This window comes from Simochromis diagramma, unplaced genomic scaffold (assembly GCF_900408965.1).
Source record: "Simochromis diagramma unplaced genomic scaffold, fSimDia1.1 OVJJ01000753.1, whole genome shotgun sequence".
NCBI lineage: Eukaryota > Metazoa > Chordata > Actinopteri > Cichliformes > Cichlidae > Simochromis > Simochromis diagramma.
The window spans coordinates 2,000,021-2,021,485 of NW_024387523.1; the positions used below are offsets into that span (position 1 = coordinate 2,000,021).

General features: G+C 40.9%; 2 protein-coding genes across 3 annotated transcripts; one reads left to right on the forward strand and one right to left on the reverse strand.

Annotated features, from left to right (window-relative positions):
- The first annotated feature begins 458 nt into the window (after positions 1–458).
- ints8 (integrator complex subunit 8) lies at positions 459–13,239 on the forward strand. 2 transcript variants are annotated; one of them, XM_040020314.1, is made up of 29 exons: positions 459–617; positions 1,614–1,752; positions 1,844–2,018; positions 2,151–2,291; positions 2,488–2,559; positions 3,051–3,102; positions 3,252–3,431; positions 3,528–3,635; positions 3,779–3,931; positions 4,064–4,164; positions 4,458–4,599; positions 4,725–4,795; positions 4,956–5,131; positions 5,252–5,302; positions 7,695–7,825; positions 8,009–8,119; positions 8,238–8,442; positions 8,833–8,954; positions 9,480–9,664; positions 9,769–9,802; positions 9,886–9,945; positions 10,062–10,123; positions 10,804–10,922; positions 11,171–11,274; positions 11,384–11,434; positions 11,807–11,880; positions 11,956–12,020; positions 12,127–12,170; positions 13,010–13,239. In XM_040020314.1, the coding sequence occupies exons 2-29, from the start codon at positions 1,620–1,622 to the stop codon at positions 13,124–13,126; spliced, it is 3,039 nt and encodes a 1,012-aa protein (XP_039876248.1). In that variant the 5' UTR covers positions 459–617; positions 1,614–1,619; the 3' UTR covers positions 13,127–13,239. The 2 variants fall into 2 exon arrangements, with proteins under 2 accessions (XP_039876248.1, XP_039876249.1); XM_040020315.1 differs by lacking the exon at positions 5,252–5,302 and having other exon boundaries at positions 460–617.
- Positions 13,177–19,815, reverse strand: LOC120726613 (G1/S-specific cyclin-E3-like). The gene is made up of 12 exons (XM_040020323.1): positions 19,750–19,815; positions 18,233–18,261; positions 18,091–18,139; positions 17,951–17,983; positions 17,758–17,870; positions 16,922–17,060; positions 16,557–16,703; positions 15,994–16,089; positions 15,775–15,909; positions 15,518–15,629; positions 15,194–15,351; positions 13,177–13,953 (listed from the first exon to the last, which is right to left on the reverse strand). The coding sequence occupies exons 1-12, from the start codon at positions 19,777–19,779 to the stop codon at positions 13,825–13,827; spliced, it is 1,170 nt and encodes a 389-aa protein (XP_039876257.1). The 5' UTR covers positions 19,780–19,815; the 3' UTR covers positions 13,177–13,824.
- Positions 19,816–21,465: the final 1,650 nt, after the last annotated feature.

The window sequence follows — 21,465 nt, forward strand, 5'->3', positions numbered from 1 at the left end:
TTTCATTGTCATTAACTGCCAAAATTGCAGTAAGCATAATGCTGCATTCAGGGCCTATCGGTAGAATGGAAAACAAGACGATTGAGCGCATTCTGCTTTATTTTGTGCTCTTGCTCGCTTTTTATTTCACATTTACCTAAGGTTACCTTAAGGTTAGCTATGGTTAACGTCTTACGCAATCTCATAGTTGCACTATAAACTGCCTAAATGAGCAAATTTTCGCATTATGTGTTTATAGTTTGGTTTACAAGTGAAAGTAAATCCCGACAAACATTTTAAATGATTGAGTTAAGTTTATAGTATAGGTCTTATTTTTCTTTTCTATTTCTAAATTCACTGTCAGACGTTTTAACGTCCGTGCAAATAACTCGTCCGACCCTAAAGTTTTATACGAATTGAACCAATGGGACCTGAACGCGGCATAAGTATGCGCAATCATGGCGCATTTTTGTGTGTCCTTGGCGACGAAGCGGAACCGGAATTACGAAGGAGATATGGCGCAGGGCACAATGAATTATGAGAGAATCAGTTAGTGTAGCTGGTCCAGCTCCTAATTTTGACATTTTGGTGCACATTTTGCCCTCCTGTCTTCTGAACGATCACTGTGCCCCGTTAAGGTAAGACAGTTGGTCCCTACATGCGCGGAACAACCGCCAAAATCTAGACGGCTAGCCGGAATATTAGCCAAAAGACTCCTGGCTCCAAACATAACACAGAATAGGAAGGTGGAGTGCGTTTGGTTTGTTTACAGTGGCAGCCCGAAACATCATCTGTAAGCGTGCATTCTTGTAGATTCAATGGGTAAATTTTATGCCCCCGCCCAGTTAGGACGCCCCGTGAAAATGATTAGAGCTCTCTAAACAACTACTGAAAATTTTAGTGTTGGCTCCTCTGACAGGTGAAGCTATCTAACCTATTATGGAAGTAAATATCTAATAATAGTTACAATTATTTTGAAACTATAAATATTTTTGTTCACAAAATATGAAATTTTATATATATTTACCATCTCCAAGATTTTTAACGAGTGAAAGTAACATTACATGATTGTAAATATACTTAATTTCAAAGAGTGAAACGTAATTACAGAGTTTTTAATTAAGTATCAAAGGTTTAATGTACATCAAAAGGCCCCAACTGTTCAATATTACAAATACAGTCATGTGGAAAAGAAAGAAAAACTAAGTGCAACATATGATTCAGTAGTGTTTGGAAGCTTTAGCAGCAGTAACTTGATGCCATTTTTTTTTTATTACTTTCTGATGCTCTTCGTGGAGCTGCTGAAGGAGGAAGAGAGGAAGGTCCTGGTGGAGCAGATTATCTTTGCCTGGTTCTGGTTGGTTTAAAGTTAAAAGAACAAATGATCATTTCATTTTTCCTGACAAAAATCCCCAAGAGAAGGTAGTACTGTTAACCTTACAGTCACCTGTTTATACACCAGTACTCCTTAAGATGAGTGAACTAATCTAGTGTATAAATATAATAGAAATAAAAATAAATACATTATGTGGTTTTTACTGACAAAGAACTTATATTAAAAACCCCAAACACTTTATATTTATCCTTAAGATCCATTCTAAATAAAGCTGATGTTCATATCTGCATATCTGCAGACGAGGATGAGTGCAGAAGCAGCAGACCGTGTGGCCGCTGTGACCAGCAGTCGGCCTGGCACGCCTCTTCAGACTTCCTGGTTTGAGTTTCTCCTCGACGACAGCCTGCTGGAGAAACACCTGCAGAAATCAAACCCAGGTTTGTTCAGCCTTACTCGTGAGTCCATCGTTTATTTTTAATGACATCTCATGGACTTGTAAATGCTTGTTAATAACTGTTCTTTCTGCAGACCCAGCACCAGTGCAGCTCATCATCCAGTTCCTGGAGCAGGCGTCGAAGCCATCAGTGAATGAGCAGAATCAGGTCCAGCCTCCAGCCGACAACCGTCGGAACCGCACATTGAAGCTGCTTGCACTGAAAGTAGCTGCTCACATGAAATGGGATCTTGAGGTGCTTGAGAAAGGGTGAGTCAGAGTGTTTTAGATGGACATCTTTCGTTATCAGAGTGTCTTTACGAAAAAGCCAAGTGGAATATGTCTCAGCGTGTAATTTAACAAAAATTCCTATTATGCAATTCTCTAATACCTGCTCTGCAGATTGACCATTCCTGTGTTAAACATGCTGCTGAATGAACTCCTGTGTGTGAGCAAAGTGCCGCCAGGGGTGAAACATGTGGACCTGGACCTCTCTACTCTTCCTCCCACCACTGCCATGGCTGTCATCATCTACAACCGCTGGTGAGTGAGATGACTCTCTCCGAAAGCAGCTGTCATGAGCTCAGTGGTAAACTAGTAAAATGGACTATGGAAGTGTTTATTTATGTTTGTATCCAAGTCTTAAACTGTAAATGTAGATTAAAAGAGGATGCATGAATAGAGATCGTGGCAGAGAATTAACCACTGATTAGTCTCATTTATATTTTGTCTGTTAAAGGGCCATCAGAACAATTGTGCTGAGCAGCTTTCCAGAGAAACAAACCAAACCTGGACCCCACCAGATAAACATGTAAGTCCTTCTCCTTCCTCTTCCTCCCCTTTATCACTTATTGCATCCACACTTACATGTTTTTATTTTCAAATTTGTGTTATGCTATGTTACCACCTGCCTACCGCTCTGCTCCTGTGCTGGAGTTTTAGCCCCTCAAAGACTTTTAGAAGCACATCTGACGCTGTTTCAGTTTTAAATCTCTGGGATTGTGTTTTTGTGTTGCCAGCCAGACATTCAGACTTCTGAAAACATTGAGACATTGTTCTACCCACATTCATTTGCTGATTGGCTTTAATTAGTCACAAAATATTAATTTAAAATTCTCATTGAGACAGATCACTTTCATCTTATTTTAAAATTAAAATATTTTATTGTGTAAATATACACAATAAATAAAAAAAATGTACTTGTGCTCATCTAATTCTTTGTAAAAATACCAACATCCAGGCTTAATTTTGCAAATTTAGTGAATGTATTCCACTGAATGCTTCTGTTGTGCCCTGATTTAGGTTGAATATTGTACAGCAGGAGAAAGAAATGACTGAAAACATCCTCACTGTGGTGAGTAAGCACCTTTTTTATGATCCATACATACTCTGTGAGTACATAAAACTATACCTTATTAATTATATTATTAGACATGTCATTTAAATTTCAGATAAACTAACAGCAGAAGTTGATACTATTTTTAAAATGTTTCATTCCTTCAGCTAAAGGAGCAGGCGGCTGATTCCATCAGTGTGCTGGAAGGAGCTGTGAGACTGAAGAAAGACTTCTACGTTCACACCATGAGGACTCTGGACCTGCTGGCCGCAGACACTGCTGCCAACGGAGAGACAGAGTCTTCGACCGCAGGGCTTCGCATCAGCGCCGATGAGCTGCACTGCCAGGTTGGCTGAGTGCACAGCGCTGTCTTTCTAGAACTCTAATCCTTCTGGAAAAAAAGTGAATTTTTCTTTGGAGTAATAGAAGGATTTGTGTTTCAGGTGCATTATGATTTAGGAGGCATTTTCTTCCATCAAGGCTGCACAGACCTGCCAATCTATGAGAAGGCTCGGGATCACTTCAGACAGACAAAGGAACTTTTAAAGAAGGTAATCATATTTTATCACAGCTTCAATGACACAGTATGATTTAACTTTCTCAGGAGAGCCACAAGATGTAACTTTTCTCACAAAAGCTGCTGACATGGAGCTTTAGCAGTGGTTCAGTTTACCTTTTTCTCTACGCCTTTTAGCTAGACTCAACAGTTCATGTTCACCTGGATGAGAAGCGCCTGGCTGGATACTGGAACGCCTGTAGAGCTTTGACCGGAGACTGTGACCCCTCTGACCCCCAGACGACACCCTACGACCAGATTAACAGCCTGATCCGGGCTCACAACTACCCGGTCAGAGCAAACACATTGGAGAGATTTGAGTACTGCATTCTTATGAGTGTTGTGTTGCTTAGGCAGAAGTAGGTTGACATCACAAATAGGGGGCAAAAAATGGTTTGTAAACTCCACTTTAATTCTCTGCAGGCCGTCATTGAAGCCTTCATCAAAGACAACATATCGCGCAGTTTGCCAAACCACTTCAGACGGTCTGTTCTCCGGGAGTTCTTGTATAAAGTCCAACAAGGGTGAGGAAACAACAAAATCAAACGTCTCTGCACGCACTGCAGCTAGCACAGACTTCAGTCACTGATCCATAGAGAGTTGTTATGGTCTGTTCTTTCACTCATTCTACTTGTGGAAATACAGTTTCTGTGGTTTCTTTGTGGACCACAAATTTTCACCTTTAAGCCAACAGCTGGAATCGGTTAACACATGTGAAGCTGATATATACCATTAAATAGTCAATAATTTTGTAAAATAGTCTTGTAAAAGCATTTTATGCATTCATATTTTTGTGTAACATCCCATCTCCCTGCAGGGAATCAGGCCTGGATGAGGTGTGTCACAAACTCTGTGTCTGCAACGCCGTCCGCGACACTCTGGAAGGAGAGATCCTCAGCGTGCGTTTTCAGCAGCTGCTCCTTAAGCCTAGCAAACAAGTGGTGGACTTCATTTTAGAGGTAACTCAGTAAATTGTGACCTGTGGTTTTTACTTCAGTATTATATTAAGAACAGTTTTTCTTTCATGTAGTAAAAGTTGTTTAAAGCCACTGCAGATTACAGTCAGACTTTGTTTGTCCTGCAGGTGTGCACACGCTCGCTGGAAAAAGACCGTCCATCTGAGGCGTCCAGAAGAAACATGGCTAATTTCCTGAAGTGAGTCAGAGTCACTGTTTTCCATGCATTGGACAATTATATAGGAGGTTATCAAGGGTCTGCTACAGAGATGATGTCGGGCAACAATACATTATTCAAATTCTATACTTGATGATGATGATGAAGACTTTGTCTTCCTTCTAAACCTCTTATGGTGCAGGACTCTGTGTGAAAGCTTGGAGGACCTGTCTCTGGTGTTTGTGGTGTCATCCCATAAGCTCTTCATGGAGCTGCTGAAGGAGGAAGAGAGGAAGGTCCTGGTGGAGCAGATGAGGAAGAGGTCGGCCACAATCAACCTCAGTGCCAAACCTCTGCCTTCCTTCTACGACATTCCAGGTACGTGGCCGAGACTTCTTGTAATGGAGGAGGTCACTTTAAGAGGGATGGACTTGACCTCCTGACTATGAATGATGTAGATGATAAGGTGCTGACTCTATGAATCCACAATCTCAACAGGGTTGTCCGATAAGAACAGATGGCGTATCCACAAAATCCACTGCCACTCAGGTATCTGCCGTTCACTCATTTATTTAACAAGAATCCAAAGCACACATCCATAATGTGAGTGAGGGGATTTAACAGGCTGTAAAATGCTATATGCCGTGTGGTGAGTGATGGTGTGGTTTCTGTTGGAAAGAACATAAAAGTCTTCCATAATTATGTGAACAGAGTGAATTAAATGTGTAATACAACAATACAAACAATACTGGATAGTGGAACATTCAACCAAAAAAAGATCGTGTCAACAAATGCTCATTTTACTATTTACATAAATCCTAACTAGGCACTTTACATTAGAGCTAACATGAGAAATTAGTAACGGTCCCTTAATGACCGCACGGCAGAGGCTTCTTCGCAGTAAACGGCAGTAACATTCGGTTAAACAAGGGAGGATAATGGCCGCAGCAAAGAACAAACACGATAGAACACAGAAACTTACAGTCTCATGGACGCACACCGCTAACAGCATTAGAAGGAACGAAAATCCACACGGTGAGTAAAACTCTGCTGACTCTTCCCACCTGCAGCTCCGACCGAACTCTCTGCGTCGACGTGTGCATAATGATGAGGTAGAATTGTGTCTTCAAAATTCAAATTCAAATTCAAATTTTTATTTGTCACGTACACAGTCATACACAGTATGATATGCAGTGAAATGCTTAGACAACTGCTCGTGACCTAAAGAAAGAAAAAAAAAAGGAAAAGGCTATGAATAAGGTAGGAAATAAATATGAAAAATTAAAAAGGGTAAATTTAACTGGGAAAGAATAAGAAAATATATAAATTAAAGTTGAAAATAAAATAACTGTACAACAAAATACACAATTCACAGTATAGAACTATATAAGAATGTATGAAGAAATATAAATAAATAAATATACACAATAACAGCAGCTGTACAAGTATTAACTGGAAATGAAGAATATAGTGACCAGTGTTGTGCAATCCACATTATGTCTTGTGCAGTGCAAATATACTTAAAGTGATTTAAGTGATGAAGTGAAAACAATGTCCAGAATGTCCAGTGTGTGTGTAAGAACCATATGTGTGGGTCAGTACTGTGTGGTGGTGTGATTGAGAGACCGTATCGCCTGCGGGAAGAAGCTCCTCCTCAGTCTCTCTGTGTTGGTCTTCAGGGAGCGGAATCGCTTTCCTGACCTCAACAGAGAGAACAGTCTGTTGTTGGGATGGCTGAGGTCCTTCACGATCTTCCTGGCCTTGGTCCAGCACCGCCTGCTGTAGATTGAGTGCAGGTCAGGGAGCTCTGAGCGGATGGTGCGCTCAGCTGACCGCACAACCCTCTGTAGAGCTCGTCTGTCCTGCATGGTGCTGTTCCCGAACCAGGTTAAGATGTTTCCCGTCAGGATGCTCTCTATGGTGCACGAGTAAAAGTTCCTGAGCACCTTGGAGGGCAGTTGGAAGTCTCTCAAGCGTCTGAGGTGGTAGAGACGCTGACGGGCCTTTTTCACCACGGTGTTGATGTGACAGGACCACGACAGGTCCTGCGTGATGTGAACTCCGAGGTATTTGAAGCTGTCCACTCTCTCCACTGGGCACTCGTTGATGACAGGGGTCTGGGCACTCGTTGATGACAGGGGTCTGGTAGTTCCTCTCCTGCTTAGTGCTGAAGTCCACTATCAGCTCCTTTGTCTTACTGACGTTTAGAAGGAGGTTGTTCCTCTGGCACCAGTTCTCCAGATTCCTAATCTCCTTCAGGTAGGCCGTCTCGTTGTTATCAGAGATCAGGCCCACCACGACGGTGTCGTCAGCAAACTTGATGATGGTGGTGGAGCTGGTAGTGGCCACACAGTCATGTGTACAAAGAGTACAGCAGGGGGCTCAGAACACACCCCTGGGGGGCTCCAGTGCTGAGAGTGGTGGAGGCTGAGACGTGTCCGCCCATCCTTACTGCCTGTGGTCTGCCAGTTAGGAAGTTGGAGATCCACTGACACATAGATGAGCTGAGTCCCAGATGCTCCAGCTTGGTGGTGAGTGTGGAGGGAATTATGGTGTTAAATGCAGAGCTGTAGTCTATGAAGAGCATTTTAACATAATTCCCCCTTCTAGTGTCCAAGTGAGTAAGTCATGTGTGGAGGAGATGAGAGATGGCATCGTCTGTGGAACGATTTGGACGGTAAGCGAACTGTAGTGGGTCCAGTGTGTCTGGTAGTGAAGAAATGATGAAGTCTAACCCTCTTCTGATTGGTGAAGAGAACGGGTTGCCTCACCGCTCATTGGCTAAACAGCAACAGTATGCTGATATCTTACTCCGCAGGTGTGGCTCCGTTCGTGAGTTCTGCGAACTGGCTGGCCTTTTGTACACTTCTGCTACATAACACTGCCGCTTCTCCACATGAAAACCATGAGACATATTGAGGTTTGGTTCACTTCTTCACAGCTTCAGCGAGTGTGAACATTGGCCAGCTGGAGCAGCAGCTCATCCTTTCACTGGAGCCACGCAGGATCAGACAGATCCTCATTGAACTCCACGGCCTGGCTGAACGACCTTTCTGGAGGGTCAACAGCAAGGTCAGAGACATGAGCTCAACATTAATGCATTTAAGATATCTTGGATTGTGCTGGACTACAGTTTCTCACATATACACATATATATATATACACATTTGGAATAATTTTCAATCCTTACTTCTAACACACGAAACCAACCAAGATGATCTGAATTAACCTACCACTTCCTGTTTATATGAACAGTGGGAGGTTCCTCCAGACTACATTAATGTGATCCTCGGCATTAAAGACAACCTGACCAAGGACCTGGTTTATATCCTCATGGCCAAAGGACTCCACTGCATTTCAATAAAGGTCTGAGCCATTATCAACGCTCAGTGGGGCATAAATGTTATTTTAATAATTAAACGTTGTTATCCAATCATAGAGCATCACTTTTAACTGCTTAATACATGGAGCATGTTTTCCTCAGGACTTCGCCCATGCACGGCAGCTTTTCTCAGCCTGTCTGGAGCTCGTCACAGAGTTTTCCCCAAAGCTGAGGCAGGTGATGCTGAATGAGATCTTGCTGCTGGAGGTCCGCGCACACGAGGCGATGGCGGCCGAGGGGAGCAAGGAGCGGCCGCCCCCTGACTTGGTCAGCAGGGTCAGAGGTTACCTAGAGATGAGGATTCATGGTGAGTGAACAGCAGCGAGTGGAGTCACTCCAGTGTCAGCATCTTCAGGTTAAGTCTGTGATGGGAGAAAATCATTGTGGATCAGGCTTCATATACTACTATAAAATCTATTTCTAGGGCCCCAGTAAACAAATGTACTAAACTAATGTCACTTACAAGAAGTTACAGATCTGGTCTTGCAGCTAGAAACATTTGTTTTAAAAAAAAAAAAAAAGGCACTATTAGGATACTTCTGCAAGAGTAGCATGTATCTCACTGTAAAAATAGACGTATGTCTGCTATCCATAAAAACTTCAGTTACCGATAAAGCAGAATAAACAGCTTCTAGGCCTTGTTATATAGCACCAATTCTGGAGGTGCAGTGAAGGATTTCCTGGTCTTTGTTTCCAGATCTGCCTCTACGTCAGGTGGTGGGAGAGGAGTGTGTCGCCTTCATGTTGAACTGGAGGGAGAACGACTACCTGACTCTGCAGGTGTCGCCGTCTCTGGTCATGAACAACCCGTACATCAAGGTAACACGTCTGTGTGCTTCTTTTTTTTAACACTTTCATGAAATTTTCTCTTTCTAGCAGCTCCAGTGATGCTATTTCTGATATTCACCAACATGAAATTATAGCAAAGTTATCGACACAGTAGCTGACTGTCTGTAAGGTTTAAGGCTATTTAAATCCCAGCTGAGGCAGCTGAGACACTCTTCTGCAACTCAGAAGTCACAGCTCTATAAGAAAACTAAAAATCTTGAGTGATTACGTAATGAACTAATTAATAAGTTGGTTTAAATTCATTTAAAAATAAGTTGTGGTACCAGATCCACTTAAAATTTTTCCACCAAGACACATGAAAGTCTGAGAGAGCGTATTCTCTCTCAGGATTGATTTGGTTATATTTAGGTACTGTGGGATTTCCAATAAATTACAATGCGATGTCTCGAGAACAAGGTGATGTAGGATTTTGAAACCGATACCATAGGTGTGTCTAGCGGTCGCCAGTATTTTTGCATTTTTCTTTATTAAATTTGTCCTGTTTTGTCCCGATAGCTTGGTCAGCTCCTGGCATCCACGTGTAAGGAGCTTCCAGGTCCTAAAGAAAGTCGGCGCACCGCCAAGGAGCTCTGGGATGTGGTGGTTCAGATCTGCAGCATCTCCATCCAACACAAGAGGAACAGCGACGGCCGAATTGGCCTCATTAAACAGAGAGAGTCCTCCATGGGCATCTTGCACAGGTATGATGTCATTTTAGGATTTCACAGGATTTAGAAACATTACAACATGTCTGAGATTCATGTAGCGTCACACTCATTCTGTTTTCTTAACGTGACTCCTCCAGGAGCAAATTCATCACTTTCACCAAGAAAATTAGAGTAAGTATCACCACATACCAACTTAAACACACTGTGGAAGAATAAATTAGCTGTTTACCTTGTGATTTGTCTTATTCTTACAGGAGCCACTGGTGCTGACGACTCTGATCTCACTGTTTGTGAGACTCCACAGTATAGTCAGGGTATGACTCTGAATTCATAAATAGAACACAGTAAAATGGAAAAATTGAGGGATTTCAGTGCTGCTGTAGTTTCTGTCTGCATCTTCAGCCCCTTGTTTTTTCTTCTTCTTCTTTAGGATGACATTGTAAATGAAGTTACTGCAGAACATCTCTCCATCTGGCCATCTTCTCTTCCAAAGTAGGAACGACTTTTCTATTTTACCTCATCTGTTTGTTTTAGCTGCACCAACTGTTTCTGCTACACTGCACTGGTCGGACTTAGTTACAGGATCTTTTAAAGCTTGTTTGAGCTACTGAAAAAATAAGAAATAAGAATTTTGAGTTGAGTGAATATCTGTGGTTTGGACTAGTTTGACTCCTGCACCCCTGCTTGTACATTGTCATTTTACTCTTTATTCATTGTGTTGATGCCTCTTCACACTAACAGCTTATAAGCAGAGGTTACTTTTCTTGTGAAAAAGTTACAGGAAGTACACTGTGCATGAAAAGCTGTCAGGTTATCTGCAGTTACAGATCTGTTTATTACGTTCTTAGTTTAGACTCTACTAGAGCAGCTTTGCATGACTCACAGTTCAGAATAATCCTTATTTGACTTGTACTGATGCTCCTCAGTTCATCCTCTGTGTGAACCAAGCTGTTTTCATTCCTTTGTCGTCAAGCCAACTTTCTTCTGATTGGCTAGCCTTCACAAACAGTTTGATATTAGGGGATATCATCTCTCTCTGACATCATAAACAATCAAAAGCAGCTGCACTATGACTGTAACTGTTAATATGAGAGGACATAAGGAAAAACATCCCCTTTAACAGCATGTACACAGCACGAAAAACTAAATGTTCCGATCTGTGTGTTGAGCAGCATACAGGCAGTGGATGTGGAAGCTGTGGCTGTGACAGTCAAGGAGTTGGTTTCCTATGCTCTCACTCTAAACCCCAATAACCAATCATGGCTTATCACACAAGCCGACATCTACTTTGGTAAGAACAATCACCACATCTCTTCAACTCAGAGAACTTTCTTCACTGAATCAGTGAAATGTTGTCATTCCTTAGACAAAGGCTGACGTTTTTCCACCAATGTACTTGACGTTTGGACAGAAAGGAAAAATAAGATTGAAGTGACTTAAAAGAAATTTCACAGCAATTGCGAAACATTCCCTTAAGAAAGCATTTTCAGACACAGCCACCCGCAGCTTTAATAACAACTTTCGTTTCTCCCTTTGTAGTGACCAATCAGTACTCTGCAGCTCTGAACCTTTACCTGCAGGCTGGAGCTGTGTGCTCTGACTTCTTCACCAAAGCCGTCCCCCCCGACATCTACACTGACCAGGTAAAACACCGACTAATACCAGAGTGCACTCCATAGTGAGCCTCTGCAGTTTGAGAGATATGAGAGCCGACTGACTCGCCTAACAGTAACACACCTGTTTTTATTTTAGGTTCTGAAGAGGATGATTAAATGCTGTTCAATGCTGAACTGCCACACACAGGTCAGAGGTCAAACTGCCTATTTGAGAAAGTGAACTAATGTTAGCTGCTGAGGAATTAATGAACATATTGTTGGATTGATGCAAGTGCCCACTTTGTTTTCCCCAGTATAATTTCATCAATAAAAGCTAGAAAGCTCCTCGTCCCTTCTTTGAACATTTAGCAGAACAAAATCAATATAACAGTATAATAATGATAGACCCTGATGAGAGAAAATATATCAGCTTTATTTGCTGATGAGAGTCAATAAGGCAAATCAACCAATACCATTGTTTGCCTCATTATTCCGTGCACCTCCGCTAAAGTATAAAGCCGACTGGTGTCTTACAGATGTAGCGAGTTGGAAGTAATGTGACATCTCTGATTCTCGTCAGGTTGCTGTTCTGTGCCAGTTTCTGAGAGAAGTCGACTACATGACAGCGTTCAAAGCGCTTCAGGAGCAGAACAGGTACGGCCCTGGAGGACACATTACATTACCCACAGAGCCATTCTTAATAACAGCTAGTATCCTCTCACATTACAGTCACGACGCCATGGACTCATTCTACGACTACATCTGGGACGTCACCATCCTGGAATATCTCACACGTATCCTTCATGTAACAATAATCACTGTTGGCTAAAACTTAGTTTTTCTTTTCAAGGAATACATTCTCTCCAGTGTCTGTTTAGCTTCCTGATTTTTTTTGCTCAGATATTCACCACAAACGAGGAGAGACTGAGAAGAGACAAATAGCGGTAAGTCTTTATAACCCTACAGCTTATAGCACGAAAGGCTGCGACCTGAAAAGCATCTCATACGTATAGATTTATGACTTCTCTTTTATGCAATAAGATCATAGAAGAATAATGCAGGAAGAGACCGGCAACAAAGTGACGACCAGCTAACGCTTGTCAATGAGCACCCACATAAGCAGACTGGTTAATGTCTAATAAAAATAAAATACTTGTGAGGCATAAAAGGTCAAATTTAATCTGACATGCATTGTGAAACAAGAGTTACTGAGCAATGTTGAGCTTAAAGTTAGAGCTCAACTCTTTACCTGCCCAGATCTCTATGGTAACTTAAGCTGAATGTGCCACCTAGTCTGTAGCAGGTTATATTCAGAGTTATGGTTTTAAAATCTGGAAGCATCAATTTCACAGTATACAAGTGAAATATAATTATCTGCAATTAGAGCAGTGCAGCTCAGTCACATCCTCAGTGGACTTTGCATTCAGCTGGTGAAAGGTGTACAGAGGTTTTTAGAGTCCTAATCTGCTGCCACGTCTATTTTACACTGTTGGAACTGCAGCTAAATGAAACAGATTAGAAAGTTGATCTGTAACGTTTCAAGGAGGTTCATCAATTAATATTCAAATTTAATTTATATAAACTAAAGAGATTTCCACATGCTTTTATTAGGCTGTGGGAGAGAGACTTAAACACACTGAGTAACCTTAAACGTTCAGGTGTATGGACTGCAATAAAGAATTTATATAAAATGTTTGGAAGTGTAGAACCTGTAGGATTTTGTATATTTCAATAAGAATTCTCATAACAAAAACATAACCGATGTCTTCTCCCAACCCTTCAGATAAAAGCGATTGGACAGACAGAACTGAACACCAGTAATCCAGAGGAAGTGCTGCAGCTGGCTGCGCAGAAGAGGAAGAAGAGATTCCTGCAGGCGATGGCCAAACTGTACTTTTAGTAAACACACGAACCACTGTCAGATTTCACAGGGTGGGGATGAATATTTTATTTTGTGGTAACAAGTACATGGTAATTTGTATTATTTTCATCTTTTGCAATAAACTTATAAAATCAAAATGCCCTGAGTTAATCACATCAGGACCTGGTTCAGTTAATGCTTTCTGTTTGGGGTTTTTAAAAATTCACACTGGTACAGCATTCATTTTACTATACTTTGGCTGCTGGACAGCAGCACACAACATTTCTTCATTTAAAAAGAGAAAAAAAAAAAAATGCATCCCACAATTTTCTAAAAATTCACCTTCAGGTTACAAACTTTTGAACTTTGCATTTTTCTGAAATAAAACCTTAAAAGCCAAAAATGAGGGAAAACAAAAAAGTGGCTAGAAGAAGAGTGGCCTTCAAATATCAGTTAACAGTTTAGATCTCCTACATCGTCTTTTAATGGATTGAATACGTCAAGAACTACTATTTGTGGTGAGGGGAAGATGCGGGGGTGGGTGGGGGTGACAACTATTCAACTCTAAACTAACAATAACTATTCTCACACTATGGCATACTAAGACTACGACACAATTTATTTTGATTCAGCATTCAACTCTGTCAGATCAGTCTGAGTTGGACATTTGCAGCCATCTCTGCAGGAAATCTCAGGAAAGTTTCAGATAGAACTGCAATCAGCACCTTCAGACTCTGTTAAACTTCATCTTCTGAAGACGTAAGTCCTTGCCCAGGTACGTAGATCCTCCCTCTGTACGAGGTGGCATCGAGCGGTTCCACATCATTTGTAGGAGAATTGCCTTTTATTGCCTTGTGAGCAACATCCTAAAAATTAACGGAAGCAATTTATCGACACTGTAAGGGTAACAACTTGGAATTCAAGTCTCATTCATCTTTAGTCTTTTTTTTTTTTTAATTAAAAATAATATTTCATTTTAAACAGAATAAATATGCCGGGGGGGGAAGAAACCTTTAGAGTTTCATTCCTTTCTGCAAAATAAGACTTCTACAAATGAGCAGTTTCACGTGTGTCAGCTGGGAAAAATAAGTTGTTCAAATGTTCACTTTATACCAAAAGTAAATATATTTTCTTAAAATCAAAGAAATGCTTTTACCCTGAAATTGTGCATTCAGGGTTTCATTCTGCAATACAGAAACATGGTCCAGGGTTTGTTTGTTTGTTTTTTATGGCTAATGTCAAAAGCTCTGCCATCTCCCCCAATGAAGTTTAAGAATGGCAAAGGAGTGACGACATCATTCAATAACTAAAAGGCTGCAGAATTCTGGGTTCATACTAGCACAGTACTGTAAACGAGTGATCCATTTGAATTTCCGTCCACAGAAGTGGGCAACCAAATAGAATGATAGGCAACACTACTCACACAGATTCAAGTAAACCTCATTTCAAATTCCTCAGCATTGGCAGAGGTATGGTGTCTCATACCACTGCTCTTAGCTTTGACTTTGCATTCTTGTTTCTGGAACTGTTGTAAAAAACTGACAGCGTGTCAAACAAGAAGGCAAAGCAGTATGAATGTCATACTGCAGATCAATGTTTTCGAAATACTCAGACCAGCCCACCTGGCATCAAACACGTCATGATCAAAGTCACTTAAAATAAAGCTTCTTCCTTATTCTGATGCTCCGTTTCAACTTCAGTAGGTCCTCTTGACCATGTCTAAATGCACACAGTTTCTGCCATATGATTGACCAATTGTACAAGGTTGACCACCAGTCGAGCAGATGTACCTACTGAAGTGGTCAGCGAATACAGATCATGTGTCAGAAGAGTTATCCAATGCCAGTCCCTTTATTTATAGCTCTTAGTATGCCAGATGCAACACAGGTTGCTGCCATCACAAACTGCATTAAACCAGCTTCCATCTGTAAGCTCTATATAGCTTCTACAAACATTTCAAATCTTAGGAGTTTGCTTTTGTATGGCTAAACAATCATTTTCCCGACTGCATTTTCTAGTCTGACTTCAACCTTAAATTATAAGGAAGACCACAGAGGGGGAAGGAGAAAAAAAATAAATAAATAAATAAATAAATATGACACTAACCAAAATGGACATGTAGTCCAAGTTTGCCTGGATGTTGTATTGGTCTTCTCTTCTTACTGTGGGAAACACTTTATGTGTGACTGTGCCAAAGTCTTCCAGTGCATCCATAAAGGGGGCCAGCCAGTCAACACATGGCTGGAGGTGTTCTCTGGGCAGACCTAAACAGAGAAACCAAACATACAGACTGAATAACCTGACATGTTCAAGAGTTGAGCCTTCTCATTTTAAACATTAACTTTGTTCTTCCTGTGTGTCAGGTGTAACACGTTTTCCCACATTTTTTAGTTATTTTACTTTCTGTTTTTTTAAGTCTCCAACTCTTACATGCAACTTTTTCTACCAGTCCCTGGTCCACGAAATAACACAGGACTGAGGCAGCCAATCCGTGATAAGGTATGTCCATCGAGTTCACGTCAAGGATGCACAGATCTAAAAGCTAAAACAAAAACACCTTGAGCAACTACAGACTCCCCACTACATACAAGGTTAGCAAGGATATTTCATTTCTCTCGCAATACAGTCTTATTTGTAGATGTATTATAGAACTGTTGACTTAAATATAAGTGAACTCAAACACCTACATTTGTACTTCTCATGTAAGTATCTTTTGGAAACGGCTGCTCAAGCAGGCTTGCTTTTTCTTTCCTGACGATCACCTGCAGGAGGAACTTCAGCCAGGTCAAAGCCGTTTCAGGACGAGTGTACCAGCGCAATGTCTGCAGAGCATACAAAAGCATATTGATTTATAAAATGCACAATGGAACAGGTGCATATGATGAATAGTGAGTTAAAAGTATTACCCTCAAAATGACCAACTCCATATGACGGAATTCTTCTACATGGTAGATCCCATGAGCCACACGTGACAGATGCAAGATCTTTAAAGGTTTAGATTCCTATAAAATAAATAAAACACCTTTAATCAACCAGGGGTTAAAGTGGGCAGGAACACCTTTCTAGTACCTTTAAATCAACCCAGTTAGTAGTTTCACACAAAGTCAAGCAAGTCAAATTTCGATCCTACATTTAAAAATTTTAATCTGATGTTACCCTTTCCTTTCACTCTGCTGTATTTGACAGCAGGCTATGGCTAATGGGTGGAAAGAAGCCACATACGTATGAAGAATGCAGTCGAAGCGCAGTAAAGCTGAATTACAACAGCAGTTCAGGTCTGCCACGCACAAGCAAGAGAGTCACCACTGGTTCCCACTTAAATGCACTTTAATCCCTGTTCGCAACATCAAGAAACCCACAGTGCAAATAAAAACATTGGAATAAGTAATAAGAATTTGTATTTTAGATTTAACACAAAAAGAAAAAAAAAAAGAAAGAAAGAAAAGAAACTACTAAACAGTAATTTTACCTCCATCTTTGATGCTATAAGAAGACATGTGAGCACAATGAGCTGCAGCACACCCAACTTAAGATTTCTCTCAACCAACAGAAAACGGTCAAAGTAGTCCTGTGCCAGGTAGAAAGTCTCCCTGTGAACAGCGTATGCCTCACACACCTGCAGGAACAATCATGAAAGTCCTATTAATGTGTCATTTAGATGAGACAGCTAATCTACACATTCTAATTTGGATTGATTTGCACTACTCACGACTGTATTCCAAGTAAATCATTTTTAGCTACAAACACTAAAAATAACATTCAATGCTGCTTCGATATTACTGAAAATTCTAATTTCACAACCACAACAACAACCACAACAACAACCACAACAACCTTCATTAACCAGTAGAGGATGATCGATCTCATTCTGGGTGTTAACAGGGGCTGCCTCTCCCTGAAGCTCACGCTGCTGCGTCTGATGTTCCTCGGCGTGCCGATCATACTCACCCACTCCTCATCGGAAGACTCACATCTGTAATACACAGTCAATTAAAGCTACAGCAGTAAGTGAAGAGAAAATGTGTAAATCCTTTAAAGGTTAATGGGGGGAAAAAAGCATAAAGTTGATGCGAGACTTTGCTGCTTTTGAAGTTCTTTAACGTTACCTCGCACTGTCAAGCAGCAACCTCTGGAGGCTGCCAGTGCTACCCATCAGCCCACTAGTAGATACACCTTAGGTATCCATTTGAAAATCCTATGCCAACACCTTGTTCTAGTTATTGCATTCACAAACTACCCGCCTGGCAGGGTGATGCAAGCAATGTATCCATCATGTTCCCAGTACTCCAAGTCCTTGGAATTTTCCAATTACCATCCCTAGTGACCAAAGCACACCATCAGCCTTTTATAGCTGAGGGGTAATAAAACTGCAATTTTGTTAAAATGTTATATTTTACAGAATAAAAAGAACCAAACAAAAACAAAGTCATCTTTACAGCATAGTTTTATCAACTTCATAATGGAGTTAGCTTTGATGTGTGCTTAGACAGGCACTTTGAGCTGCCTGTCTTCTGCCAACGACTCATCACTGGTTTCAATGGAATTATCTGAATAATAAAGTTTGCATGGATTATTTTGTCATGTTTAAAAATAACTAATCAGTCTAACAGAAAAGCATCAACAGCAGAAGATGTCAGCATAAGAAAAAAAAAAAAAAAGAAAGAAAATACCCAAGGTAAGGGTGCAGCGAGAACAGCCGGCTTGAGGCAACTAAGGGAATCGATGCTGGCTGGACTGCATCCTGGAGAGGTGACCTCGCAGTGATCGTAATAAGCTTTCTGAGCTGAAATTAAAAAGAAAATCCACTCACATTTTATCAATGATCTGCCATTTGTTGACTCTTACTTCAAGAAGGTGACATACCCTTTGATGCAGTGTGTTCTCACTTTTTCTGTACTGCAGGATTAAAAAAACAAAGTTATAAACTGTACAGAAGTGGCTGTAGAGAACCGTTTTATGCGACTTAAAGTCACAACCATGCTTTCAAATGATGTGTCTCTTACTTTTTGTCCCAGCCATGAAGTCTCCCTCTCTCTTCTCTTTAGGCGACGACTGCAAAGACACAAAACTGAACTCCGTACAGTCCGACAGTCCAATCACACCTCAAAATACAATAATAACGCAAATCCTCAGAAGTAGTCATACCGTCGTGCCATGGATTCTTCCAGTGTCATCTGAAGAAGAGATGAAAAAATGTCAGTGTCAATGGCAAACAAAGGTAGTTGACCTTCAGAGGTAAAATGGCAGATATTGTCCACAAGAGGTTGCACCTGCCTTACACTACAGAACAATGCTTTTATTTTTGATACAAGTTAAATACATATATCATCAGCATTAAATCATGGACCATACTCCAGCAGGCTCCAGACTTGCAGCTAAAAGGTTGTTTCATTTCTGACCACAGGATGTTGAACAAAGGAAACATCCAGAAATGTACTATCATGCAGCAACAGAAAGCCTCAGCAGTAACATTGTATCTATAACAGTACTGTTTAAAAGCCTCGAGCCAGCCTTTTCTTTGCATTATGCTTCCAATGACTCAGTCTTCTGATTTTTTGTCTTGTTCAACTTGTCTTGAGCAATAGTTCGAGGGTTTTCCTTGGAAACTGGGCATTTCTCGTTTTCATTCTAGTTCCTGACCATTTTCAGTGGAATGTCTGTTAAACCACAACTTCCCATTCAGCAAATGTGTCCAAGTGGAGGACAAATAAAGCGGCAGGCCTAAATAAAATGAGGTGGGAAAAAAAAAAAAAAAAAATCCAGGAAAAACCTGACAGATGCAGCTTTACCTTTAGCTGATCCATAGAGTTAACATCAGTGGCAACAGTGCATCTACAGCCACCCTTAAACCTCCATCATGGCTTGGGGCTGAATTTCAGACTTTGGTGTTTGAGATCTTGGCAAAATTAAAGGAATCAGATTTTTATCCACCGTTCAATATCATATGCAAGGCGTCTGAGTCGAATGACTTTTCAGCATGACAGTGACCAGAAACATCTTGATAGAGAAGAGAACAAAAAGAAGCTGGCATCCAAAGAAGCGCTTTGAATGTTCTTCAAGAAGCCCGGAGAACCATCCCTGAAGACTACTTGAAGAACTTAAAATAAAACTTGCTCAAGTGAATTCAGGCTGTCTTGAAGAATGAAGACTTCCAAGTATTAACTTTCAAACTGGCCAGAAGTGTTTTCCTTGTGCATACACTGTATTACCATGCATATTTGCAAAACGTTGTTAAAAAATATAAAGAAATGAGGGGGGCTTAAGGGTTTTACACAGGATAATTGACCAGGTGCTTTGAATTGAACCCTAAACCACACTCTATCCCATGTTCAGGTGTTAATTTATCTGTTGTGCTTCATGACATTAATCCAATCAGTGTGCACTTCATCGAAAGCTGCAATTTAAAATTCAAGGATGCAAACTTTGCTCACTTGTTTTTAAACGTCACTCAACCAACGTGAGCTTTGTGGGTCGAAAAGCAAGGGTGAGAATAGCCAAATCACTTGCTTAAAAATAAAGTTAAATACAAATAACGAGTTACTTTAAGTATGCCCTTTGGCTCTACCGCGGCGTGCGAAGGCTACAGAAACGAGTGAGCGGTGTAAATGAACCGCAGAGAGCGGAACTACTTTTACCCTTTAAAGTGACAGCTGCAAACTTACCGTCGTCTCGTCACCTGCCTCTGATGCCATTGCGCGTACGTTTACGACACGTGCATGTTGCGCATGCCTATAAATACTCCCAATCGGAGCCATCATGTTTTTTAATTAAAACATTTAAAACAAAGTTGAATACTTGCAACTGTTTACCTTACGTTTAAATTCACACTGCTTTAGCGTCAAACGCCTAACCACTGGAAGTAGGATAAACTACTGAATAAAATAATAAAATAAAATATATAAAGCATTACGATATAAGTGAGAATTTTTCTGCATCACAGTTAAACACAGTTCAGACTTTACTGTTTCAGAAAAACGTGAAGAAAAACCCCGCCAGCATCAAACTGGTTTCTTTTCTCTTTTTCTATGAGTTAAATGTATGTACGGCGGTGGGTGGAGCTACATATCAGAACAGCCAATAGGAGAAAGAGTTGAGTTGAGCGCGTGCTCCTGTAGGGGGGATGTAAACATTTTTTTTTCTTCAAAACTTTATTAACGCCACAGCATTAAGTATATGGTAAGTAAAAGTTAACTAAAAGGGGGTCAAGTAAGTCAGAAAACATTACATTAATACATTTAACAATAGCGGTGTTGGCCGTCTGATTGGGATCTGGGATGCGGGGCCTCCTTGCTGCTGCGGAGCCTTGGGCGGTCCGCTTGCCTCCACCCGGGGGGAAAGGTAACATCTCCTGGGTATACCTGGGGTATAGAGTTTGTTTGGGGAGTGTGATTGTGTGTACAGTGTCCATGTATGTCTATCCCTACGTTGGGTGAGTGCTGAGTATTTGTATATGTGTGCATGAGGGTGGGAATGCATGTTTGTGTTTATATGTCAGGTCGGGTCTTACACTCCACCTCTCTGGGAACTCTCAGGCCCTCCAAAGGCCTATCTCCCCTCACCACACTCCCGGCCGGTAACTGATGCCCTCAGGGGTCGGTGCTTGTTTTCTCTTCTTTTTCTCTCAACAGGTGATCCAGGAGATTTCTTTTTCTTTTTTTCTCTTCTTTCTCTTTTTAAGTGCCCTTTCTCACTGTCCCTCTTCCCTTCTGTTTTTCTTTTCCTTCATCTTTCTTTCTCCCTTTCCTATCCCTCAGTCATGTCTGTCCCGTCTGTAACAACTGAAAATATAATAAAATAAATAATAACAACAAAGGTCAATCAAATGGACCAATACGGCAAGGCCATGATGATCCATTTGGCAAAGAAAATCCACTGGGTATCCTTGTTGGTCTTCAGACAACAATTGTGACGGCTAAAGAACCAAATGGGACAGGCAAAAAAAAAACCCCCCAAAACAACAACAACAAAAAACAACACTGCTAGAAAGTATCACATGCACTTACGGGAGGCTTCATTAGGTAGAGTTTATTTGTTCGCCTTAAGTTTTCAAGACTTCGATTTTACAAGGTGCTGGAAACATTTCACAGAGATTTGGGTAGGCTGTGTTAAACACATCATTTGGGGTCCAAGTCTGCAATGAAAAAAAAAATCCACCACACCATTACACCAACTGTACTACATTGAACTGAATTATGTTGTTTTCATCCAACATATAAAACTAAACTTAACTGCAGAAACATGCAAATATAAATATATTTATTTTCTGTCGGGAGAAAATGCATACATCATAGACTTATTACTAAGAAATCACTGACATGTTTACATGTTTAACACAGAAAGGTCCAGCTCTCTTCCTGCTCTTAGGCCTTGTAAAATGC